The sequence below is a fragment of the Centruroides vittatus genome, unplaced genomic scaffold (assembly GCF_030686945.1).
Source record: "Centruroides vittatus isolate TY-2023 unplaced genomic scaffold, ASM3068694v2 contig_950, whole genome shotgun sequence".
Classification (NCBI taxonomy): domain Eukaryota; kingdom Metazoa; phylum Arthropoda; class Arachnida; order Scorpiones; family Buthidae; genus Centruroides; species Centruroides vittatus.
In genome coordinates, this window is record NW_027122629.1 from 990,541 (window position 1) to 1,017,392 (window position 26,852).

The following is a 26,852-nucleotide window of genomic DNA, read 5'->3' on the forward strand; positions in this document are numbered from 1 at the left end:
ATTAAGAAAATATTTTTTGTAATAATCATATTTTTCATTCCAGTTAAATGTTATATAAAAATAACTACAATAAAATCCAAATTATTTGAGCTCTGATTAACCAAGGCAAATCTGTGAGAGAATAACTATTTTTCTTATACTATAATTCATAAAAAAAAAGTTTAAAACAATAATTATACAAGAAATGAACATGTCTGTTAAAACTCATTTGTCCATTATATAATATCAACCTTAATACAGAATAATCTAAAATAAGTTTCCTATATTTTTATAGATATATTTCAATAAATAAATATGTTAAAATAACAATAAAATACTCACTTTGACTATGGGATAATTTGTTTGTTCTTTTTCATTAACTTTGCCATAATAAGTAAGTTGAGTAAAGACAGGAGGATAGTCATTTCTTTCTCTGACATGAATAGTTACTTGAACTCCAATACTATTATTCTGAGGAACACCATCATCAGTTGCTCTTGCTATAAATGTATAACTTGTACGAGAATCCAAATCTTTTTGAACGTACACATGACCAATGTTATCATCAATTGAGAAAAATCCTGAAAAGTAGAGAAATAACATATTAGAAATAAGACTTATGTAAAACAATATAATCGATATTTTAATGTTTGTAACCTGCATCGCCTCCAGTTAAACTATATTTTACATTATTTCCATCTCCATCAACAGCTTTTATTTGTCCTACTCTAGTTCCTCTGATTGCATTTTCTTCTACCCAGAAATCATATGGCAAACCCATAAATTCTGGAGCAAATTCATTAATATTTTGAACTTTAATGGTTACAGAAGCAGACCTAAGTAAAAAAAATTATGAGCTTTATACTTTTAAATCATAAAATTATTACTTATACTTATAATTATTGAAATTTTTCAAAAGTGTTTAACTATTGTCAACAACAATTTCCATTTACAATATACAAGAAAAATAAAATACTGATATTTTGTGCAGTTATGATTTATGATGTCTTAGATATAGCATTAGTACATCTAAATAAATATAAACATAAAAAATATTATCAAAAACTTTGACTATTATTGCAACTTATACAGGAAATCTTCATTCATTCAAACTCAGATAGTTTGAAATCCTGTTAGATGGTAACTACTTTTGTCCCGAATGGGCATATAGAGATTTACACATTAAGCAACTCGGTTAGTTCAAAATATGGCTACCTCAAAATTTGAAGTGAAAATTCAGTCCAAACTGTCATATGCTTATGTTAATTTGTTTTGTTTAGATCAAAGTTCCTCCATGCTATAAAAGAATAGACCACTAACAACTCTAATCTGGTCACAATAAAGCTTTGCTTTTACAGCAAAACATTTTTGGGTGTCACCTTACCCATGGACTACCCTTTTTTCCCTCTTCTCGTAGAATACAGTTTGTTTTCAGGATTGCAAGATGGGCTACAAGTAGCAGATGAAGATATTTGTAGGGTTCTATGCTACTAGATTTGAGTGACTTACTACATTTTGGGACACTTTAAATTAAAACCAGAGCTTCTTTCAAATACCATGTATCATCCAGCCATGATTTGTAAAATGAATTATACAATACAATGTTCTCTTGTCTTTGTTGACAAAGTACTCTTCCATATTCACTTTGAATGATACAGAATCTCAGTTAAGCAGGTGTCTATTAATTGAGACCCCATTGTATATTTATTAAGAACAGACAGGTATCTTTAAATTAATTCTCCTATTTTAGATTAGAAAAACAAATTTCATAAAATTTTTATAAAAACACACTAGCGACATAATAAAATAATAATATTTCTGCAAAAAATAAATTGCATTCTACATAACTATAATCCACTGAAAAATCTATTGAATAAAATCATCTTTTACTTTGACTAATAAGTTCTAATATATTAAAAACTAATAATAATATTATGAAAAATAGAATCATATTTTAATTCAATAGCATCTCTTCAGATAACTTTTAATAAAATTTACATAAACTATTAAAGTATGACGAAAAGAAAAGTCAATTTCATTTCATTACAAAACTAGTTTCTTAAAAAGAAATCTGTCGTTTGTTAACTTTTGTTTCTTGAAAAAATACATGTAATTTAAATTAGATTTTTTTTAAAAATTAGTTTAAAAACATATTATTAAATTCAAAGAATAAGTAAATATTTTGATGAATTAGGTGTTTTCTGATTTTATATAATATCCAAATATTTTTACGTAAAGAAGATTGTCACTTTATGAAATAGTTACTGAAGATAAAATATTTTAACTTACCCAGTTAATGGTGGTTGACCAGAATCAGTAGCATAAACAGTAAAGCTATGTTTATCTTTACTTTCATAATCCAATAGAGAAATCAATATCAGTGTTCCACTTGCATTATCAATTCTGAACACATCCTAAAAAATAATTATAAAAAAAAATCAATATTTATTATATTATATTATATTTTATCTCTATACTTTAAATTATTAAATGAAAAATACCCACGACTAACAATAAATAAAACTTGATTTAAATATAAAATATCATTCAGCATTTTTTTATTTTGTTCATTTTCATCATTCAATCTTTATTGTTGTTTATTAATAATTTAGTATTATAATACAATTTTTTACAATTTTTAATAAATAGTGAATATATTTTTAAAATTGTTTTCTACTTTTTCAATAATTTATATCTCTCATAATTTATACAACTAATTCTAACTTCTATATAGTTTTGTATCATATAAAAATAATCTATTCAGTTCATTTAATACTTGTCTTTCAGGAAATTATTGTGTTCGACTTATAAGAAAATGTTGAAGTTATTCTATTATATGAACATTATTGCCTAGATGTATTTGAAATCAAAGGTTTATCTGATGAAACTGATAAAATGAAATATCTCAAGCAATAAAGCTGAAAAAAAAAGCAGCTTTATCAAAATCAAGTAAAAAGTTACTCAAAGAAATTGTAGTGCCCAAGCACTATGTTTATTATTTTTTTTTGTTTATTCTGTTTTCCACATATGTCATGTCGGGTTTTTTCTTGTATTATTTCCATTTCATTCCATGGTGTCGCACTGTAAATGGATGTTACCCGGCGTACTTGTTGATTGGTCGATAACCAAGACCACGTGTTTATACGTCATACCCAATGCGAGAGGTATAAATGTTCCAGCTCTTGTCCAATTCGGCACTTTCTGGTTCCTTCTTTGAGTTGGATCAACAGTTAAGGTCATGTAGCAGCACCCGTTCAGACAAAGGAAACATCGATGGACTTAAGTAAGACCGTTATTTTCGTCATGTTTGATTGTCGTGTTTCTTCACGAAAAACGTGAAAAAATCATATGTAATGTACTGTACATATATGGATTGTAACTGTACTACTCATAACCTCTTGATGTATAGTGTATATAACTTCGAATATTGTACAAGAGATATGAGTTTATGTTCCTCTCATGCTTGGGAATAGATAATTTTTTGTTTGTAAATAATCTATGGTTAAACTTTTGTTACTGAATATTCACGAACTTGTAAAGTCCTTGTTGTGTTTCATTCGTGCCTTAACCCTCTACTTTTGCCTAACAGACCTAGGTCTACTGGGGCTTTACAGAAATCTATTTTTATTTATATGTTCTTGGGATTGACAGAACATATTTCAAATAACGTATAAATAATCTAATAAATAAATTTTTCTATCATCTCTGACTTTTTGTTATTCTATGTAATTAGCTGTATTAATTACTAAAAGTTAGTAATATTTTTGAAATTTCTTTTAATGTCTTTTTATGATTATTTTAAGTTTAAAACCTTTAAATTCATGTAATACAAATTAGATATATAAAATTTCTACTGCACCTATTTAATTTAGAAATAGCAAATTATTTGATTTTCTCACTAAATTTGTATTTACTTAAAAATTTTATTTATTGAATTAATTTTACTTTATTAATTGAAAATTTGATACATTATTTAAAAGATATGTTAAGAAGAAAAGTTGAATAAGTAACATTCGTATATTATCAATAAAAAACATAAAAGTAAATAAATATAAAGAAACAGAACTCAAATTGTTCATGGACTGTTGAGTTCTTTCACTTAATTTTTGCTGATAATAGATATGTATACATCCAAAAACATCTCTATTATTGGAAGAGAAGTTACTTATCTTACTTTGACTCTTAACCCTTCATTTTAAACAGATTGTATATAAAATTACCTCTGAACCAACTAAAGTATAATTTTCAATTTTTCCATTATTTCCACTGTCAATGTCTTTCACTTTATAAAATCCAGGAAGTTGTGTACCAATAGGTAAATTCTCAGGCAATTCCAGTACATATTTTTCTAAAAATGTGATAAATAATTAAGAAATAATATAAACATTTATATTAAACACAAAAAAATGTTATACCTTCATCAAATGTAGGTGCATTGTCATTTATATCTTCAACAAATATAGTTACTGGAACTGTTGTGTTAAATTGATTTCTTGAGAGGAGATCTCTTGCAAAAATCTATAACATTATAGATTATTAACAATAATATTTTAAAATTCATTTTATAATTTACACCAAAGTAATATATATTTTATCAACTATACTCTTTGCAGGATAAAAAATAAAGCAGCATTACTCGCAAAATATATCCCTCTGCCATTAAATCAGTTTATTCGGGCCAAACTATTTTTGTTTTTTGTATAGATACTAGCCTAGCAGAACCAATTACCCAAACCTGTTACATTTTACCTTAGTTCTACCATACCACATTCTTCTTGAGGCACAAACAAACTTTTAATTAAGTTAAATATATAATTTTACAACACCAAACAGAAAGGAAACAGATTAAACTTAACATCAAACATTCTAACAGAATTCTCAAAATCAATTACATATATTTAAACTTGGCATTTCTAGGCAACTTCTTTTGACTACTTAAAACAAGAATATTAAAATATATCCTATTTACATGAAACACTTAGCTTAAAATCATCATGACACATTTTTCCATCATGAAAAATACAAAATAAAAATGGCAGACAATAGACAAACTAATGTTTATAACAAACATTAAATGAAAAATGTAATCATAATTTGCATCAGTATTCACTACTATATTTTACTACAGACACATACCCTCTCTTGACGGATACACACTGGCTTTGTTTTTATCCTGCACATAGTATAGTAATATAAAATTCAAAAATAAAAATAATTCATATACCCTTAATTTGAAAAACTCTTGATTTTCAGGAGGATCTCTATCTACTCTATCCATCAAAATTAATTCTCCACTACTTGGATTAATCCAAAATTTTCCTTCAGAGTTTCCTTCACCAATCCAATAAGTGATATCTTGGTCAAATGGTTCTCTATGGGGATTACTAGCATTTACATAACCCACAGTGACACTTCTTGTTGTATTTTCTTTAATTTTATATTCATAACTTGGTTTTAAAAACACAACTAATTCATCATTAACATCCTAGAAAAGTTTATACAAAAATTATCCTTTAATCTATGAATTTAAAATTAATATTTTAAAAAAACCTTGTATTAGCATTTGCACATACTTTCTATTAAGCATAATAACACAGTATAAAATAGGTAAAATGTAATAAATTACAATATTTTTAATCTATTTTAAGAATACAAAATTTTACAAATATCTAACTTTTTGTATTTTTATAAAAATTAGAAAATACACAACAGAAAATTGATTTTATAAATTGGAGAAGGTAACGCATAAGCTTCTCACTCCCTATTTAGAGGGATACAGGTATACCTCGTCTTACGTCGGTAATTGGTTCCAGGAGAGGCGACGTAAGTCGAAAAATGACGTAAGTCGAATTTACTTGTGTAGTTACGACGTAAGTCGTAGTTTCGACTTATGTCGTAACTAAACGCCAATAATGGAGGAAACGCCAATAATGAGCACTTAAAGACCGCTAAATAAGACGACAACACAGAAACACAGATGTTTTCATGGTTTGTTTCCTAGGATTTATGATGATTATATTAACATTTACTGTAAATGTACATATTTTAATATGATTTTATGTGCTTCCAACACTTTTCTAGTGATATTACGTCTTCAATGTTTATGGCAGACAGATTTAAAGTCGAATAAACTGACTTAAACTTGATTTTTATTTTTCCATATACTTTTTTGACAAACGACGTATAATCGGGAACGACGTAACTCAAGAGCGATGTAACTCGAGGTATACCTGTATTTGTATACGCTGAATGATCCTGTGGACCTCGTAGCCATCCTCAAGCAGATCACCACACTTCCTCGATATCTCACGGTATTAGACTTTAAGTCCCTCTTCCCATCCATCTTGCTCCCACCTGCCTTTTGCGCCATCAGAGATCTCCTCTTCGACATACTAAAGGATAGCACCTTACACCAACAAGTACTGGAGATGGCACACCTATTACGCTATAATTCATTTTTCCAGTTCAAAGGTGCAGTGTACACACAAAGAAAAGGAGTCTCTATGGGCAGTCCCGTCTCTGGGGACTTATGTGAGATGGTGATTAGGAAACTAGAAGCCAAAGTCCTCCACCACCACCTGCACAACATCATGATATATAAGAGATATGTCGACGACATTATTATATTGTGGAAAGAAATTCCTGACATCGAAGCCTTTGTCGACACAATGAACGATAACTCATACGGCTTGACCCTTGGGATAGAGCAAGCACACCCGACGAACATACATTTCCTAGATGTGGAGGTCAAGATCAAAGGGAATACAATCTATACGGCAGTGTACCGTAAACCGAGATCGAAAGGCATCTACATACCGGCAGGCTCTTGTGACCCTCCCCACTATAAAGTGGCGGCATTTAAGGCCTTGATTAAGAAAGCGCACTTGCGCTCATCTACCCCAAGCATTAGCCCTACAGACCGAGCTGAAGCTGACACAACGTTTAGCCTATAAACATGGATATCCCAGGCTCACACATAGATTGATAGACAAGTTCCACAGTAACCAAAGGCCTGACCAGGGCAATGCACAAGAAGACTGGAGGGAGGAAGATAAAATCATTATGGTCTCTTACAACCCTTATCTCAAATCGATCTATTCTGAGATAGCTAAAAGGAAGCACAGCCGCATAGCCTACAGAAGATGTGTGTCTATATTTACCATCCTAAGTAACGGAAAAGACCAGCCCGACAGTGAAAGACTCCCAGGGGTATATAGCATCCCAATTAAGGATCGCAGATGCAATTGAGACCTGGTATATCTAGGCTCTACAAAAAGATCATTAGGAGTTAGACTGAAGGAGCATGCAGCTAATGTACAGAAGCAGAGGAACACCACCGCTCTGTCCCTTTATTCGTCCGATCCAGATATCAAGCCGGATTTCCAGCAAGCCAGAATTATAAGCAAATGCACCACGTGCAACACATTAGGTGGTTCGAAGCTGCCTACATATACTTGGCTAGCATTACCGGTAGTAACTGCATAAATCAGAAAGAAGAGTTAACGCTATTGGCAGCGTGGCAGGCGCAGATGAGCAAGGAGCTGTGAGTTCCGCCATGCACTTTACTGCGCATGCCTAAGAAGACACAATCCGTAAGACGTGCGTTTGAATTTTGAATTTGGTTTTCTTCAAAAGACAGTCCAGGGGTTCGAATTTACCTGATGAAGAACCAGTATTTCAGTTTGAAAACGTTAGTAACGAACGATTTCCGTTGATTTTTTTGTGTTGATGGTCATCTGGAAAGTGCACACTGGTAACAGGTTAGAGCATTTTGGTTGATTTTATAATCTATATAATTTACATATAAGTTAATATAAGCTGTAATGCTAAATCATATATGAAAGAAAAACTTAAAATATGTTAATAATTTGTTTTATACACATGGAATAGCTTCTAGTAATATTGAAAACTAAAAACTAACCTGAACTTTAATGATTAGTCTAACAAAAGGATTTGCCAGTTTTGAAGCTTTTGGTCCTTGAAACGGCAGTACATTCCGAGCAGCTATATGTAATGCATATTCAGTTTGTCTTTCAAAATTTAATTTTTCTACTGAAAAGACTACACCAGTATCTTCGTCAATATCAAACAACTTTTCTTCATTTCCACCCACAATATTGTACTTGATTATAGCATTAGAACCATCATCTCGATCATGTGCCTATGAACAGATATACAAACATAGTTAATATTATTAAACACATTTTCCATAAAAAACTTTATTAATTAATAGAAAATTTTACATCGTTTACAATTACAGCAGAGCATCAATTATCCGACTTAATTGGGGACTGGAGTTGGTCGGATAACTGAAAAGTCGGATAACCAAAAAGTATGAAAAAATACATTATTAGTATAGTGTATTAGGCCTGGTCTAAATACTAGCCTCCCTTTCATGGTCGAGCCAGTGCTGCCAGCTAAAACATGCAAAAATTTAACAAAAATAATATTAAAGTAGCCAAGACATAACCAAATATTGTAGTGCCACACCACTAGCGGACATTTGAATTTGCCGACTAGAACGCGGTCGGTTAACCAATAAGTCGGTTAATTGGGGGTCGGATAATCGATGCTCTACTGTAATATTAAAAATTATGAAAATATTTAAGGTAACTTCAAGAATGTTTATAGATCCTATTTACTAAATGAAATATGCCGTATATTTCCGCTGATAAGATGACCTTCAGATAAGACACAGTATAAATTTTTGTCAAAGTTTTATAGTTTTAGCATATATCTGTCCTATAAGACGACCCCCAAACTATCAACGGCCTATGAATTTAGTTTAGATCGGCAATCATCATCTGGATAATAATACCATATAGCATATATGGAATTATGTCCTATTCGTAATTTTTTGAATGAACAAATTTTATTTTCTGCCTTGCTATTGTTGCAAACGTTTGCATTGATTCGGGCATTCGGGCAATGACCTCGACTATTCACAAAAACGTCTTATGGGCTATTCTATTTTGTGGACATGCCCTACTCTCTACTAGTAAATAATTACAGTTTGTCCATTTTTTATAATGGTTTTAATTTATATAAATTTCAATCTAATTTTTTTGTATCTGTCCTGTAAGATGACTCTGGATTTTGGGGGCCTTTTTTTATGATTGAACTATCATCTTATCTGCGGAAATATACGGTAAATTAGAAAATAAATAAAATCACAAAAAAACTTTTGTTATTTATGAAAATAAAGAGACAAAAACAAAATTACAAAACAGCAGAAAAAATTAACCAGCTGATTAGTTAGTAACCTATTATTTTATACTCAAAATATGAATGTTAGAAATTTAGTTTTAAAACAAGTATAATTACCATTAATATTATTGAAAATAAAATTGAAAATTAGATTTCTCAGAACCTATAATATTCATCATTATATGTAATTTATTATTTAAATTAAATTTCTTATTAATGGTAATCAAAATTATAATAATCATAGACTTACTTTTATTTGAAAAACTTTATAAGGAGGATCTTCCTCTTCAGGTACATTTACAATATATGTATCTGATTCAAAATGTGGTGGATTATCATTAATATCTTCAACCTGAATCATTACAGTAGTAGTACCACTCAATTGAGGAGTTCCTCCATCAAATGCAACTAGTAAAAATTCTAATGACGACTCTTTTTCACGATCCAAACTTCTTCTGGTTAAAATATTTCCCACATGATCAATGAAGAATGCATTGTTTCCCTGTTCACCTAATATTTTATACTGTACCAAAGCATTTTTTCCAGAATCAGCATCAATTGCCTAAATTTTAAAATTAAATAATTTAATTATATAAAATAAATGCATAAATAGATTAAGTTTCAAATATATAGGTTTACAATTTAAAAAATAAATTACAATCTCATTTTTTTTAAATTTTTTGTACAGTACATCAGACAGAAAAATAGTATCAAAAACAAATAAAAGATTGGTTTAACTGGCAAACACAGATGAAAACGTTTGCTTTCTTGTAGCTTCTTTTTGCTGGATATTGGTTAAATGTGCCACGTTCATTATGGAAAAATGATAAATCTGGTTAAATTTATTTGATCAACATATGTTAGATGTTAAAAAAGAATTTTCTTGAAGACATTTAGAAGTAAATATAAATATTTTAACAATTAATATATGTTTTTTAATCTATTGTTTATTATGTATAGGGACTACATTATGTTCTTATGAAAATGAAAAGTATGGCACAACTAAAATTCAAATAAAAAACAATGAAATTATACCAGAGCAGAATGTATATGTCAAGAAATGTTTCTGAAAATGTTTATTTATATTTTTTAAAGTATTGTTGAAATGTATGGAAATGTTAAAATGTATTTAAATAAAAAAAAATTATGTTTTTATCATAAAATGCAGAAAAATATTAAATGTAAGAATGTTAATTCAAGATATTACTATCCCTGCAATTTATGTTTTACAGTAGAGAGTCGTTAATCCGAACCCCGGTAATCTGAATCGCTGGTTATCCGAATGATTTTCAGTCGGACTGTGTCGTGCTGAACCGAACGTTTTTGATACTAAATTTACTTCTAAGGTATAATTTTCATGTTTTTATATTCTTCAATATATTTATTTTGTTTGTACAAAATAAAGAAATAATTTTTAATGATACAATAGCCTCGATTATTATTATAAAAATTTTCGTTAGGCTTAAAATCGACGAAAATTCAACACGAAGCAACATGCAACAGAGAAAAATTCAACACGAAGCGACACGCAATGGAGAAAAATTTGAACATTGGACAGATTAATATATTTTTTCATACATAATCGGTTATCCGAACAAATCACTAATCCAAACAACCCCAGTCCCCAATTGATTTGGATTAACGACTCTCTACTGTATCTGTAACCTGAAGTCTAAGAAAAACATTAAAGTTTTATAAAAATTTTTAACTGTGAAAAGCAATTGTTGATGATTACCTATTAAATAAAAATTAAAAATACATTAAAAATCATATATCACTAGACTTTTTTGGAATTTTTAAAACTGACAAGAGATTATTTATTGTGACATGGTCACAATGCCAGGCTGCAATTTTTAATTATATTTTAAATTTATTTCATTTAAAATATATGCTCTCCATTTCAAATTGGTACTATAGTGTCTTGCCCCTAAACATCATATTTTTCCTTTAACAATAGAATTGTGCTGATTATCTATGAATAGAATTGCGCTTTCAGGGGAAACTTTTGAACTGAAACAATGACTTCCGGTTTGCATAGGAAGTTCTATATAGTTAATCAGGACCTCCCGCTCCTAAGGTTTCCATACCTAGTCTCAGATTTCATCTATCTAATTCCATTCTCAAGATTAAGGAAAGACAGAAGGACATGCAGACGGCAACAGTGGAAATTTATAGGTCCACAATTTTTTTCAAATTGCAACCTAAAAATAAAATTTCTCAGAAATACTTAATATTGACAGTAATAGACCTAAGATCATCAATTAATAAGGTTTTTAAATTCAATTTTTTACAGAAATGCTTCTAATTTCAAATCTAATTTAAACGTAAAATGTTACTAATGATTAGGTTAGATTATACCTTAAATTGAGATGCAATTTGATTCTAATATTTGTTTTAAAAATAATCAACTATTTACCAAAAAACTCGGATAATGATTAAAATAAGATTTACAGTTTGCATTAACTGGAAATCTTTTAAGAATCAATTAAAATTATATATTTACATGCAACAAAGGTGGGAGATTAAATGAAATCTAATGTCTTTGATCTAGAAATTAGAATTCTAAAATTTAGTGTAATTTATATTAGGTATTCACCACCTAAAATTTAATTAATGCATAAATATTTTAATATACATATTTTGCTTTGTAAATAGATGAATGTAATTTAATAATTACAAAAAAGATTAAGTACTGTATAAGTTAAAAAAGTATTAATTTTATTTTCAAATGTTTTTTTTTTTTTTGGTCTACATAAATATTTATTATTAAGTACAAATAAAAACATATTTAAATACTAACCAAAACTGAACCAACTGTCAAATTTGCTTGCAATTCTTCAAAAACACTAAAATTGTAAATATTGTGAATGAAACGTGGCTGTTGATCATTTATATCAACAATATGTACAGTCAAACCAGCTACAACAGACTAAAATATATAAAAATTAAGAGAACAATTAATTTACTATTTAAAATATAATAATTACTAAGTAGTTATGTATTAATGACAAATGTTTTCATACATTAATACCATCAGAAGCTTGAACAACAAGATCATAACTTTGTCTCTTTTCAAAATCCATAACGACAGCTGTATGTATTCTTCCTCTATAAATATTTATTTGTGATGTAAAAAATATAAGTTTAAGTTTTTTATGGATAAAAATAAAAATCTAAATCTCTTATCTAAACAGGTTCTAATGTTAATCCACTGATTAATTTTCAATAGAAAAAACTTACGTTTTAGGATCAATAGTAAACTGATTTTCATCATTTCCACCAACAATATTATAACTCAATACAGTATTAACGTCAGTATCTCTCGCTTGAAGCTGATAGACAAATGCGCCAGGTGGTAATGATTCACCAATAAAAGCTTCATATGGTGCTCCTATAAATTCTGGTGGATTATTATTCACATCTATAATATCAACATTTACAACAGCTGTTGATGTCCTGTAAAATGTATTAATATTATTATTAATTAAATATATTCGAGTTATAAATCAAAATTTATTTAAATTATTATAAATTATATACCTTCTTTCAGATTCGATTGATGCTCTATCAGTAGCTAATACAAAGAAAGTATATCGAGAAGGTTTCTTAGTTATTTTACTGAATGCTTCAGTTATGACAACAGAGCCATTCAATGAAGTAATTCTGAATGGTACACTCTTTCCTACACTGTCTTGCTGAATAGAATATTGCACTAATCCATTATTACCCAAATCAGGATCAATTGCTCTTACCTGAAAAGATTTTGTTGTAAATATATTATTTTTATGTCAAATTTTACATATACAGAAAATGATATGTATAAATATATATTAAATTTTTATTTATAGCATTTTTGAAATTTATTCAAGTACAGTAAAATCCTATTGTGATAACAGATATTATCAGTTGTGTAACTATCAGAATTAGCAAGTCACAAATTAAAATACTGTATATTTCTAATACTTCATTTATTATAATCAGAGTTCTGTATATAGTTATCATTATCTTCATGTAATGAGCATTTTTAGCTTGCCTTTTCACACCATCAACCATATCATGTGATAACAACACTTATGACTGATAATGGGCAATTATTATCAGTCTTAAGCAATGTTATCAACATTAAAAATTAACTGTTTTAATCATTGCTTGCTTGCTTGCAGTGCAGTAGTTTTAAATTGTTTCAATTTAAAACTTCTTTACTGCCAGCAAGTAATGTTACTTCAATTATATTTTGGATGAATTCATAGTATGGTAATTAATAATAATTGTTTTAATGTGTTCTTTTAATACCAGAATCAATAAAACTGGAACTAATTGTACTCTGTAGTCTTATAAGCTTATTTTGTTTAATATTATCAATCAGTTATTACATATCATTACTTTAAGAAATCCCAAAGTGATTACACTAAGTGAATCATACTGTATATAATAAAACATGTTCTCATGTTAGAATTTAAATTAATATAATTTTAACTTTCATATACTTACATTACCAATAATAGTTCCAGGAAGTTCAAGCTCTGTAGCATGAAAATTATATATGCTTTCAGGAACAAACTGTGGATTATTATCATTGGCATCTAATAAATGTATTTCTACTGTTGTTGTGCTTTTCTTAGCTTCTGGATTAACATTTGGTTTTTTCTCAACAGCCAAAACCTGAATTGTTAAGTAAACATTTTCATAAAATTATAATTAACATAAATATAATACAAAAACTAAAGATATTAAATTATTAATAGTTTTAAGTTCATCATAATTAAACATTTGTGGATATAATAAAAGAATTTTACAAACTAAATTAAAAAATAAATAGCTACTTCATAAATATAGTTTAAACAATTTGTGAAATCCATTAAAATTAAATTTAAAATATGCAGTAGTTTATAAAAGAAACATACTTATAAATGATGTTTTTTTTATAATCTAGAAAATTTCTGGCCCACCAGTGGCCGAGCGGTTCTGTCGCTAAACACTGGGAGTTCGGTCGCGGGTTTGCACCACGCTCGAACGAGCTGGCCACATGGAGTATTCCGGGTTTTCTCCACGTTTGTAACACCTGAATAGAGACCAGTTTATCTTACAAAACCTCCCAGAAGGCATTTCCCCTCACGTAACATTGCGCACCAGAGAAGGCAACGGGAAACCACTCTGATTGTAACTTCCCCCAGGATACACCTTGGCGCCTTACTAACCACTTATTAACCTGCGCCAGGTGCTTGCCGACATCAGGATTTTTGATATTGCACGCAGAGAGAGAGAGAGAGAGAAAATGCCCGAAACATTAGAAAATCTATTCTTGTTACATCCTATCATCAATTTATATATTTTTTTTATTTTATATACTTACATCATATAATATTTATTAAATAAATAAATATGCATTTTCAACTATAATTTTTTTCTGCAATTTTCTCTTTCTCATCAATTTTAAGTAGTTAAATTTATAGAACAATTTGAAATGGAATCACTTTACTGTTGAAAGAAAAAAAGACATTGCCAATTTGCATACCAGTCAACCTTGGCTTACCATTTAAACTGGCAGGATGGGTGGATAAAACTGACATGTTAGAACTGACTAAAATTTTATACAGCTTATACATAGTTATGCTGCATACATCTACTGTTATCGAGAATAACAATAGAATAGGTTTGATTATGTACAGTATCTACCAATACGGCCAATGACAACAAAAAGCATTAGGCAGAGTATCTCAAAGTTATATAGTTGTTTAAATGACTATAACTGGTCAAGGCAACTTATATTATACAAATATTTTTGCTTTATCTCATTTGATGTTCTATTGCTAGAAAATTTTAGCACAAATAACGGATATTGGCTACTACAATGACCTACAAGAGGAAAACCATTTCAACTGTTAAAATCCAGCAACGAGTTGCTTAACTTTCCCCAGCAACATTTTGTGGTGCCATCTGTTACGGCAGTTCGTTAAAAAGAATTTTTTATATTTATAATTATTATAAAATGACAAAAAGCTTCATGTTGAGGGTAGGGATGGGTTTTAAAAAAATTGTAATTGCTTATAACAAGTAAAATCGCCATTAAGTCAGACCCTACTAGAGAGAATCTCGAGTAGGGTCTGACTCAAAGACCCATTATCTCCCCACCCCCTCCACCTTTATCCACCACAATTTAATAGCGTCAATCCCCTAATCAATAAACCTCCCTGCAAAATTTCAAAAAATTTCGACAAAAAGCACAGGAGTTATTAAGCTTCGAAGAGGAACAAAATCGTATTCCCCATATACTAACATTCACACATACAGAAAAATTATTTTACTACAAATTTTGTCATAAAGCAATTGCATAAAAAATAAAATTATTATAAAACAGCAATTATTAAACAGGTAAACGAGCACATTAATAAAATAAATAAATAAATAAAGCAACGGGTCTCGTAATTTTTTGACAAAAATATTTAAAATCGCGTGTGGCGCCATCTGTTACGATATTTTATTAGAAAAACTTTTTATATTATGAATTATTATAAAATGGCAAAAGGCTTAATTTTGAAGATAGAGCTGAGTTATATATATATATAATAATATGACAAAATGCATAGGAATTATTAAGCTTCAAAGTAGATGAGCAAAATCGCGCCCCCCTCCACACATCCATACGCACAGATGAAATCTCAATTTTTTTTTTCTGTTTCAACGCCGCCTGAGTACAAAAATGTAAAATTCTTGGGGAAGGAGTCATTTTTTTACGGATCGCCATACTTTCCCTCTGTTATATATAGCAGCCGGGAAAGAAAAAAATAAGACGCAAACCCGTCACAAAGAAAACATGATTGTAACAAATGACTGGTATTTTTCCTCTTTGTAAAAAAAAAAAAAAAAAATGTAACAATAGTTTAAGTTTACGTGATGAAAGCGAATGCATATATTCCAATATTAATATACTCTGCTTACGGGAACAGCTTATTAAGCTAGGGGCTATTATATTTTTATGGGACAGCCACCTCATAGTACCGCATAGCTACCGCACCGACATACCGTAATTTTGATACGGATATTAATATAAATTCTAAATTCATAAAAGCCGGGCTGCAATTTTTAATCATTTTTAATTTATTTAATTTAAAATATACGCTCTCCATCTCAAATTAATAGTGGCTTGCCCCTGTATATCATACTTTTCCTTTAACAAACTGTGACGTTTCTTTTTACCAAAGCGTATTATATTAGCGAGGTTGAGGCCGAAGTTTTAAACGCGAAAACGTGTACGTCGGACGTTCAGCGCCGCCTTTCTGTAAGTCTAGAAGTTTGACAATAGCGTCAGTGGAATCATGCTCGACGTTCCAAACGCCATTGTCAAACTTTTAGGCTTACAGGAAAGCGGCGCTGAACGTCCGACGTACACGTTTTCGCGTTTAAAACTTCGGCCTCAACCTCGCTATTGTGTTGTATTTGATTGCAATTGATAGTAACTTAGACAATAAATTAGGCTAAGTTGTCGGTAAATCTTTTAAACAGTTTGATCTTAAAATGTTTACCGAAAATGTAATTAATTTAAAGCCATTTTAAAACACTTTTTTCCGTTTGGTAGAACTTTATCAGTTTATGACGTTTATATTAACTTATTTAACGAAATATATTTTCGATATTTTGAATGGTTTAAATATCGTTGGTCCATTATAAGGACTCTGAATTTGTAATTATTATTATTATGTAAGATCTCTTGAATAAATGGCCACGTGTAATGAAATATCTAAGTCACAATATGGAGAATTGTTTTAGCCTTAATTATAGTGAGAAATATGTTAAGTGGGTCTAATATAGGGGCTTTCCCATATTACTAATGAACGATTTATCTATTTATCTCTACATTCACTATGAGAACATTAATTTCTTTTCGCTATTTAATTGTTTTGGCATAGACAACAAGAGAAAAATCTATATATCATCTTATAAATCAGGTTATCAGATATACTAGCTCTATTTTTTGAAAAATAACCTTTATGTATAATAAATATGAAACTTTTTTATGTTAAAACTTCAATATATTCAATCTCAAGCAAATTATTTCCTTGCATAAAAATATTTTTGGTGTATTAATTATTAGGTCTATGCTGTTACTTATTTACAATTTTGATAATGATAACAGAATACAATTGGACTGAATTATATAAATTTAAACTATTCAGCAGCCTACTTAAGGAAATAATCATTTTTAACATCTTTCTGCACTGTACAAATTTTTCAATTGGGGTTTTAAATGTAGGCATAGGATATGTTCAAAGAGATATTAACATTACAGGAAATGGGTTCGGCTTTCTTGCATACTAAAAAATAAATCATTAATTATTCTTATGATCTCATTACCATAAACTACACAATAGCAACAACCATTCTTTCATGTCATTAGCAACCAGATAGAAAGATATATTGGGAGGGGCTTGAATGCTACCCTATTAATTTTTTAGGAATATACTAAAGTATTAAATATGAATGAAGTAAATTGATAGTATTATATTCTTTATAATTACAAAATCAACAAGTGCTAAATATAAAGTATTTCACTATGTAGAGTGTTATAATTTCTTGGCAGAGACGGGATTGCACAGTCATTTTTTTAGAATTCTCTCGTGAATATTTAAACATTGTAAAATATTTATTTATCGCCGATAACACAAAGTAAAAATAAATACTTTAAATTAATGACGGATTACAAATTATTTTACCCGACAAAGTATATAGATAATACGCGAATATAATCCCTAAATATTCCGTCATTATAAGTTGAACAACAATAGACTACATAAGAATGATTATATATCATAAAACTATTATATTTTAATTGATGGAGCATGATCCTGCAATTACTTATATTTTTTAATAATTTTTGTAGTTTTCTACACATTTTCCATGATTTAGTATCTATAAAAATTTATATATAATTTTTCTTAATTTAAACATTACACAAAATTTATGTTTCATCTAAAAGGTTCTGTGGAATGATTACTATCATATTCAAGTAATATAAAAATTTCTATTCGGTTCTCAAATTAAAATTCTTTAGGAATAATTGAATTATTTGCATTGAAAATTCAACATATCTAATTGTTTCCCATTAAAGTAAGGAGGGAAAATGTATGCCAAATCAATTCATAATGCTCCGACGATACACCGATATGCTACTAACTACTGCAAAGCTTATAATTAAAGTGTTAGCTGTATAGCATTACATTGTTTTATACAGACTTTTCATCTTCCCCACAGCACTGAAGAGTATATAACATTCAAAAATTTTGATGTCTAAGTAGACAACTATCTAAAAACTTATTTTCTTTTTTGCAGTTTTATAAAAATTATGGCCAGTCTCATTTACAACCATAGTATAAAGAATAAAATTAGGCTGTGTGTTATAGAATACTAACAATCCAGCATTCAATCAAAGATATTAAGTCATTTCTCAATGGCAATCAACTTAAATATCTAGGCAAATGACATTAGCAGTACAAAAATTCTGGTTACATTAATAGTAGCATATAATTATTTGAAGCTATTCAAATAAATTTTTATACATTGGATTTTTCCATTGTATAAAAATTTAAAACACTAATTTATATCAGCATTGCAGGACTATATAATATTGAACATATTATATTTATTATAGTTAAATAAAGCAAATACAAAGTTATATAAGGTAGCTTTGTATTTGCTTCAAAAAGTTTCCAGAATTATGTTGGGTTAGTCAATTAAAGGCAAAGAAAAAGGAAACATGTAATGCACGTCTTAGTTAAACATGTCAGGAATAGAGAAATATGTTCAAACAAATCTGTACTCTCTGCAAAGATGAGTACAGATTTGTTTGCAAAATTTACAATGAATAATAATAGTTCAATTTTAATTCTAGTGTAGTTTGTTCAATGATAGTAGAGAATTTATAGAACAATTTGACCATCATTAAACAAACTGCACTAGAATCTAAATTGAACTATTATCATCCTTTGTGAATTTTAAAAGTGATTATACTTTCATTCAGTGCTGCAACTAGCATTTTGTGTGTCTTGTGCAGGATTTTACTATTGCCCCTCTTTTATAGAAATGGTCAATTAATTTTTAATTTTAAGTGAAAATTTTACGTAATTAGCCCCCACTGGCAAAAAATTCAAAATTTGAAAATGAAAATATAATACCAATCATTTCTTGATACCCTATTTCAAGACCCCCCCGGGTCATCCTTGACCATGTGCCTGTGCACCTGTTGCACCTACCTAGTTACAGCACTGCTTTCATTTTTAAACAGGACAATAATGAAATTCTTTACTTTCATTTCTATCAATTATAAAGATTAAATTTTATACTAGTTTCTAAATAATATTTTCATTTCAGTTTTACTTTTTAATTTTATTATTTAGTATTTATGCAAAATAATCTGCATTTATCATTTATAAATGCAGCTTCTTTAGCAGACATCAAAAATTCATTATTAAAGTAGAAAAACCTTACCATATCTCAACCACCACAAATATAAATTTTAATGTAAAAAATATCGTATAATACTGTCAACTAACAATTTTGTTTCATTTTGTATATTTACGAATTGTAATTTAAGTTAATTATTTTGTTTTTATATTTGTATTTATGGGGTAAAGCTTGAAATATTTGTAAAAATAAATAAATAAATAAATCATTTTATTTCATCTTACGCAGTTTTGTTTCAACTAGGATAGCAATAAATATTTTTCTAATCATATAAACTAATTCTGATATATTTTATAAATAAAATATTACTTTTAATCTAATAAGATCCTGTGTTTCTCTATCCAATTTAGAAGAATCTTTCACTGTAATTCCACCAGTTTGAGGATCAATATTAAATGCATCTGATTCTTCTTCTAACTTGTAAAAGAATTGACCATTTTCTCCCTGAAAATATTTACATATTACTGTTTATAATCTCATTTAAACATCTCTTAAATTAAATAAATATATTTACACTCAATAATAAGGTGACCAACTGTCCTCCTTTAGGGAGGACAGTTGGTCACCTTTAGGGAGGACAGTCCTCCTTTATTTGGAAGTGTGTATTTATTAATACACACTTCCAAATAAATTATTATAAATAGGCATTATATAACAAATGCATTTTTTCACTTAACTTATTAACTATTTTAAATACCGTACTTTCCGGCATATAAGACGACTTTTTAACCCAGGAAAATTTTCTCAAAAGTCGGGGGTCGTCTTATATGCCAGAAAGTATGGTAATAAAAAATTGTTTTAAAAGCTTTCAAAATTAATTTAAGCATAAAAAAAAAACAATAGACTCTATTTTCAATAATGTTTTTTATGTTAAATTAATTAAAAATTTTTTTTTTAATTGCATACGAAAGTTTTTGTATTTAATGCTTTTTCATCTCAGTGTTCTAAATTTTCAGTCTCTAGAGAAAATTAAATTGAAATTCTTCATGTGTGATCTAATTATAATTAAACAAAACAAAGATTATTATTTTCTTGTTATGTATACATGTAATAGAAAGTTAAAAATTTTGATATGGGTCAGTGATTAAAATAATTGCTACTGAAGAATTTATCAGATACTGGTAGCACAAGTCAAATGTTAGTTTAATTGGTAAGGACTGTCACAAAATGATAGAAAAATTTAAAGAAATTCCATAAAAAATTTAAGCGAAAACAATACATACAGAATCTTCGTCCAAAGCGTAAACTTGAACAACGGTAAATCCTATCGGTAAATTTTCCATTACGGTGATGTTATACGTATCAAATTCAAATACAGGAGAATTATCATTTACATCTAATACTTCCACGTCTACTTTTGCTACTGCTTGACGAAGAACGTTATCAATTTGAGTTGCCTGCAAACGATTGTTCAAAAATCAATAAAAGAAATTCATACAAGCTAGTAACTATAAACTATAGGATATAAAACTTTAATAATAATATTTAAAAATATTAGTAACTTAATTTAATTTTATATATTTAAAATAAGGAAAATCATTGTATTTACTATTTTTAAATTTCATATAATGTATTGTACTTTTGAAATTTTTATTGTTCTAGTTTCAGTTTAATTTAAATTGTATTTCTTCTATGTTTTTCCTTTCAGACTGATTTAAGTATATTAACTCATTTATTACCGTATAAATTTTTTATTGTAGAAATATTAAAAGTCCTTTTTCCCTAATTAAATTCGAGTTTTCTATCAATAATTTCCTAGTGTTTTACTTCCTTACTCCATATTCTTTCAATTCACCTTTACAGAAATAAAAATAACTCTTTCGAAAAGATATATTTATCTTTTGAATTTGAATGTAAAGTTTTACAATTTATTTTTAAATTTTAATTTACGAATAGAATCCAGTTCTTTCTTCACTCGCCTTAAAATTGTTTGTTACAATTTTATTTTGCTATAATAAATTTTAATTGTTAATTTACTGATATAATCATCACTTTTCATAATAAATTATACATTTAAGACCTGTAAGAATAATTTCACTTTGACTTTCCTTAATCCTTTCTAAATTGTTATTCTATTTAGTAATCCATATTCTAGAAAAATAGATTACCCTACATTTCATAATGACAGATGAACATTTTTATATGTTTAGACTTTAATCATTTTTCTTTCAATGTCTTTACTTTCTCTAAATGATTATCACGACTGTTTATTCTTTTGTAAACAACATTCCAATGGTCATCTTCAATGCTTCTGAACTCGTTAATTCTACCGGAGCGTCATTTGGACAAAGTACAGACTCTCCGACAGTCCGGTAGTCCATCCCACGTGACCTATTTCGTGCATTTGTAACGTCACATAGGTATTTGGGTCATGCAGGCAAGATGATGAAAGGCCAGGTGCAAGGTACTCATTCAAAATTACAAAAGTAAATTTCATTATAAACTTTCTCCACAATGTACCCAACCTGAAGACAAATTCTTTGTAATTTAAAAAAATTTGAATTTTATTTCATTTTTATAAATTCCTTGTTCACAATTAAGAATGAGGAATGGAATTTTAATTATTACAAAAAAAAAAATAATAATCAAATAAATTACAAAAAAACTTGTTTCCAAATTGTCAAGAACATTCAACTCAACATAAAACAAGCATTAATTACTTTTATCAATGAAATAATGATTGAATAAATTATATTTAATTTGGGTTAATGAATTGGGTTACAGTTTTCTTTCTATTGTCAAATTAAAAAATTTTATTGGTGAATTAGGACCTAATATTAAATAATTATTATGTTAAGTTCACGGTCTGTGAACCGAGGTACAGTGTAGTATGTATTTTTTAATAATTTCTTTATGTAAATCTGGATTCAACTTCTTTAAATTTTCATATTTTATTTGAATTTTAGTATATTATCTACCTGTATACGTAATCCCAATATTTTATTAGACAATGTTTCCAAATCGACTTCTTTGACCAAATATAGTTCTCCCGTCTGTTCGTGCATCTCGAAAAACTTGCGATCGTTTCCTGTAAGAAAATTTTTCCATTATTATGTATTAACATAAGTTAAAACCACGAAAAACTGGTTTCGACATGCGACGAAAGAATTATCGTGTTCGGCAATACATTTCATTCCATCCCAGACCTGTTAGAAGAATAATAAATTTACAAAAAGTATTCCTGTATTATATAAAGAAGATATTGATATTCCGTATATTGTACGTATCAATATTCGTACGAAAATACATTATCGGTTCAAATATCCGGTTTTGCCGACGACGGAAGATTTAAGATAAGATTAAAATCATTTTCGAGTATCTATTTAAAAAAAAAAAGAGACCGAATAAAAGAAAAGCATTATGTAGAACAGATTAAAATTCAAAAATCCTGTATGAACTTGAAAATATTCTATGTTTTTTTCGTTAAGAGTGGTTCTAACTTGATTTTTTTAAAAGATAAAAAAAACTAGTAGAATTCAAGTATTCATTAAATAATTTTATTTCGATTATTCTAAATTTAAATAAAGGAAACATAATAGTAATATTAACATTAATTTACTTTAATAAATTAAAAATAAATTCAAAAAAGGCATTATTTAGCATTTTATATTTATATTATATGTAACATTAAACTACAATAAAGTTTTTATATAATATTTTTATGATAATATCTTTCCAAAATTTTGCAATAATGATGTATTAATTTTACAAATGCATTGTATTTAAGTTATTTTACAGTTCATGACTTTAAAGAATTTTGATCTTAATCTCAAATTATTAACACAAATACACATATATACAGTATGTGAATATATAGGTACTGTGTATTATTAATAATCTGTAACCTATAATAATAAAAATATAATCTATAATACAAATATTTTAAAGGTTATTTATAACAAAGTATTTTCATGATTATTTTTAAAGGAACTTAAACAGAATGTACTGTCTATGAAGTAAAAAAAAAAACAAGCACTTAATTGTAGGAAAATTAAAAAAGTTTGGAGAGCTTAAATCATATATAAATTTACTTAGAGGATAACTTTAAACAATTAAAACACAGTTCTATATTTAGTTGAGAGGATAATATTTCTATAACAGAGATCTAGATCGGATGTACTTCAAACAGCCTATCCAAACAAACAAGACTTTGGAGTTAATTCATCAAATGTGGGGAGGAAGGACTGCTTTTTTTTCTTGTTTAAAGATTGGTATGTTTCCCCTTAATATTCCCAGCTTCTTTTACAGAATTTTTTTCACTCTTCTAAAACTCAAAAAAAAAAAAAAAAAAATACTTCTACAGTACTTATTCTATATAAACACAATACTACTGCGCTGTATTTTATTATTACGTCGTGCTGTAACTAAGATTTCTTCCAATATTTCTTAGAAAATAAACACAGAAAAGCACCTGCTGTCTATAAATTTCTTAAGATATATTTCTTTCTACTTCACGACATTTATCTATAGGAGGAGGGAAGAACTTTTCACGATTTTATGGCGTGTCTGTCAAGAAACTTTCGCTGCTTTTTTTTTTCACTTCTCTTTCAACTTCAATGGTGAATTTTTTTATTTTCTTCTTTTTGAATAAAAATTTTTAAAAAAAGTTATCGAGATTTAAAAATGAATTTTACATTCTAATTAATTTAAAAACTTAAAAGTGTAGAAATCAAACTTGTGTTACAAGTTAGAATTACTACATAAACTAAAAAGATAATCCTATTTTTATATTGTTAAATTACTGATCGGAATAATTAGAATATTATTCTAATTATTCTAATCACGGTTCAATACAAATCATTGGATGATAAGTGAAAATTTTGCATTAGATTTAAAAAAAAACAAAAAAAAAAAAAATTCATTTGCTTTCCAAACGGTTTATACTTTTCAGGAAGTAATTTAAGACATTGCCCCCTTCTTCTTTTTATTTGCTCCGTTTGTTTTATAAAATTTTAAAAATTACTCGATTGTAAAATAACTTGTCACTATTTTCTTGTCTCTTACAAATAATACAAGCTGTAATTATAATCAACACAGCGTTAAATGCTTCCTGTCTTGTGAAATAGCAAAAAGAAAAAATTGCTAATAAAAAATTATATGCGGTATATATTTGCTACATAGACCTATAATGTAATTAATATTAATTTATTGAGAGCAAATAATTCATTTTACCGTGTATAATGTCGTAGCGTAGAGCAGCATTGATACCAAGATCTTGATCGTAAGCGTGGATGGGAGGTTCCAGGACTAACTTAGATCTAATTCGCGCACCCTAAAGTATAATATTTTTAATAATTAATATAGATTATTGTTATTTTCGAGTGTATATAACTAGTAATAACTTACAGTAACTTTAGAAGATTCTAAAACACTAGTTTTATATACATCCTGAGTGAATTTGGGATTCTGATCATCAGAATCTTTGACGCGTATCGTCAACGTGGTTAGTGTAGATAAACTATGAGGAGATCCGTGATCCTGTGTAAAAAATAATAATAATAATTCCCTGCCGAGACATCTCTCAATTAATGTTTAATCGTAAAGATCAAAAACTCACCGAAGCTTGAATTTTTATTTGAAATTCTCTGACTCCATGATCGAAATCTAATGGCTTGTTAACGACTAAAATTCCTTCGATAGGGTCGGATAGCGCGAAAGAGTTATTTTCATTTCCACCCTATAATGAAATTTTCATACATCTTCACGTAAAAAATTCAATTTAAGACGTAAAATAAAAAAAAAAATACAACTTACTACAATCGAATATGTGACGTCGGAGTTGGCGGTATTTGGTTTATCCCTGTCTACTGCGTGAATTCCTCGGAATACCGTTAATCCCACGGGAGTTAACTGTAGAGTTATATAAACTATGAAGCTAAATCACACTTAACAGAGGATTGTAAAACTGCATTGTTTATATTACCTCGTCTACTTCCAGATGATAAGGAGTATTTTGAAATTCTGGTGCGTGATCGTTGATATCCTCGATGTATATGGTTACAGGTAAAAATGCTTCCTCCTATGAATTAAAACAGAAAAGATATATTAATTTTAAATAACTTGCGAACCAAAAAAACCTCGTAAATACTATTTACCGTTCCACTAGAACCTTTGCAAGTCAGTTTAAACTTTAACACGCTTTGCGGATCGTGCTGAAACGTTAAGAAGAATTATTAGTGTTGTCTCCCGGCGTGTTTAGGTGAAAATAATGATGTTTTACTTTTACCTTATCTACCAGATCTTCTAGCGATTTGGCCACTTTAACCGAAATTGTTTTATCGTCCACATTTTCTGCTTTAAAGTACTGTATATCGCTCAGACTGTTATCCATAGCATCCATTCGAAACTCGACTCTAGGAAATACTTGAACCCTGAACACTTCATGATCTGTAAATGTGTAGTTAATTTATGCAATTGTAGTTTTCGTAGTATTGTTTTAAGGAGAATTTCAGCTATATTATTCTATTTAGAACAAGGAGCTTCTTTTTGTTAAATGTTTATTTTTTCTTTTTATAATTCTATTGTGCTAGTTTCGTGCAAAAATTCGCATGCATATTTATGTGAAGAATCCTTCAACTTACCTACAGGAATGTTCTCTGCAACTTTTTCGAATCTTCTAGTTTCTCCCAGAGGATAAAACTGACAAGCTACAAGAAAAAAAACTCTAAATGAGAAATAAATAAAAATTCTATAAACGGATTTAATCGCGCATTGCTTTATTTTATTGCTTGTTTCTGTCTATTGTTTTCTCGTGTCTTTTCCCTTACCTAATTTTCTTCATTCTCTCTTATTTTTCAACGTTTATTTCCTTACTTTAGATCTCATTTCTAATTTTATTCTGTCAGCAGCCCTCCATTTCTTTCCTTAACCTGCTTTTTATTTATCAATTTTTAAACTAATAATACAGTCTTTAAGATATCAAATTTTGGCTCTAACAGATAACGATAAAACACTTATAAAACGTAAATAACCTTGAATTCTTTTATAACGATTAGATTTATAAATTGTTTCTCTCTCTCTCTCTCTTTTTTGTATGTCTTTTCTCTATAATTTCTTAACCTTGAATTATTTTATGTAAATTCTTTATACAGCCATTATCTATAATCTTAACGAATGTCTTAAAAACGCTTAAAGTATTTTGTACATTGAAAATATACAAAAAAAAAAAGTCTATAAAGAAACTCCCATATCTCGAGTTTCGCTTTCAA

General features: G+C 28.4%; 1 protein-coding gene across 2 annotated transcripts in view; it reads right to left on the bottom strand.

Moving 5' to 3' along the window:
- Positions 1-26,852, bottom strand: part of LOC136985097 (protocadherin Fat 4-like) — a 62,965-nt gene that overhangs the window by 23,912 nt on the left and 12,201 nt on the right. For both annotated transcript variants that reach the window (XM_067282301.1, XM_067282300.1), the window contains exons 2-25: positions 26,226-26,291; positions 25,871-26,031; positions 25,740-25,796; positions 25,568-25,663; positions 25,399-25,494; positions 25,202-25,321; positions 24,991-25,122; positions 24,817-24,916; positions 22,563-22,672; positions 20,868-21,041; positions 19,954-20,088; positions 13,678-13,848; positions 12,727-12,938; positions 12,427-12,642; positions 12,210-12,294; positions 11,987-12,115; positions 9,437-9,748; positions 7,901-8,140; positions 5,204-5,464; positions 4,395-4,497; positions 4,200-4,327; positions 2,269-2,393; positions 637-815; positions 322-560 (exon numbers count right to left, since the gene is read on the bottom strand). In XM_067282301.1, coding sequence (XP_067138402.1) covers positions 322-560; positions 637-815; positions 2,269-2,393; positions 4,200-4,327; positions 4,395-4,497; positions 5,204-5,464; positions 7,901-8,140; positions 9,437-9,748; positions 11,987-12,115; positions 12,210-12,294; positions 12,427-12,642; positions 12,727-12,938; positions 13,678-13,848; positions 19,954-20,088; positions 20,868-21,041; positions 22,563-22,672; positions 24,817-24,916; positions 24,991-25,122; positions 25,202-25,321; positions 25,399-25,494; positions 25,568-25,663; positions 25,740-25,796; positions 25,871-26,031; positions 26,226-26,291 — 3,647 coding nt within the window. The remainder of the gene's footprint in view (positions 1-321; positions 561-636; positions 816-2,268; positions 2,394-4,199; positions 4,328-4,394; positions 4,498-5,203; positions 5,465-7,900; positions 8,141-9,436; positions 9,749-11,986; positions 12,116-12,209; positions 12,295-12,426; positions 12,643-12,726; positions 12,939-13,677; positions 13,849-19,953; positions 20,089-20,867; positions 21,042-22,562; positions 22,673-24,816; positions 24,917-24,990; positions 25,123-25,201; positions 25,322-25,398; positions 25,495-25,567; positions 25,664-25,739; positions 25,797-25,870; positions 26,032-26,225; positions 26,292-26,852) is intronic.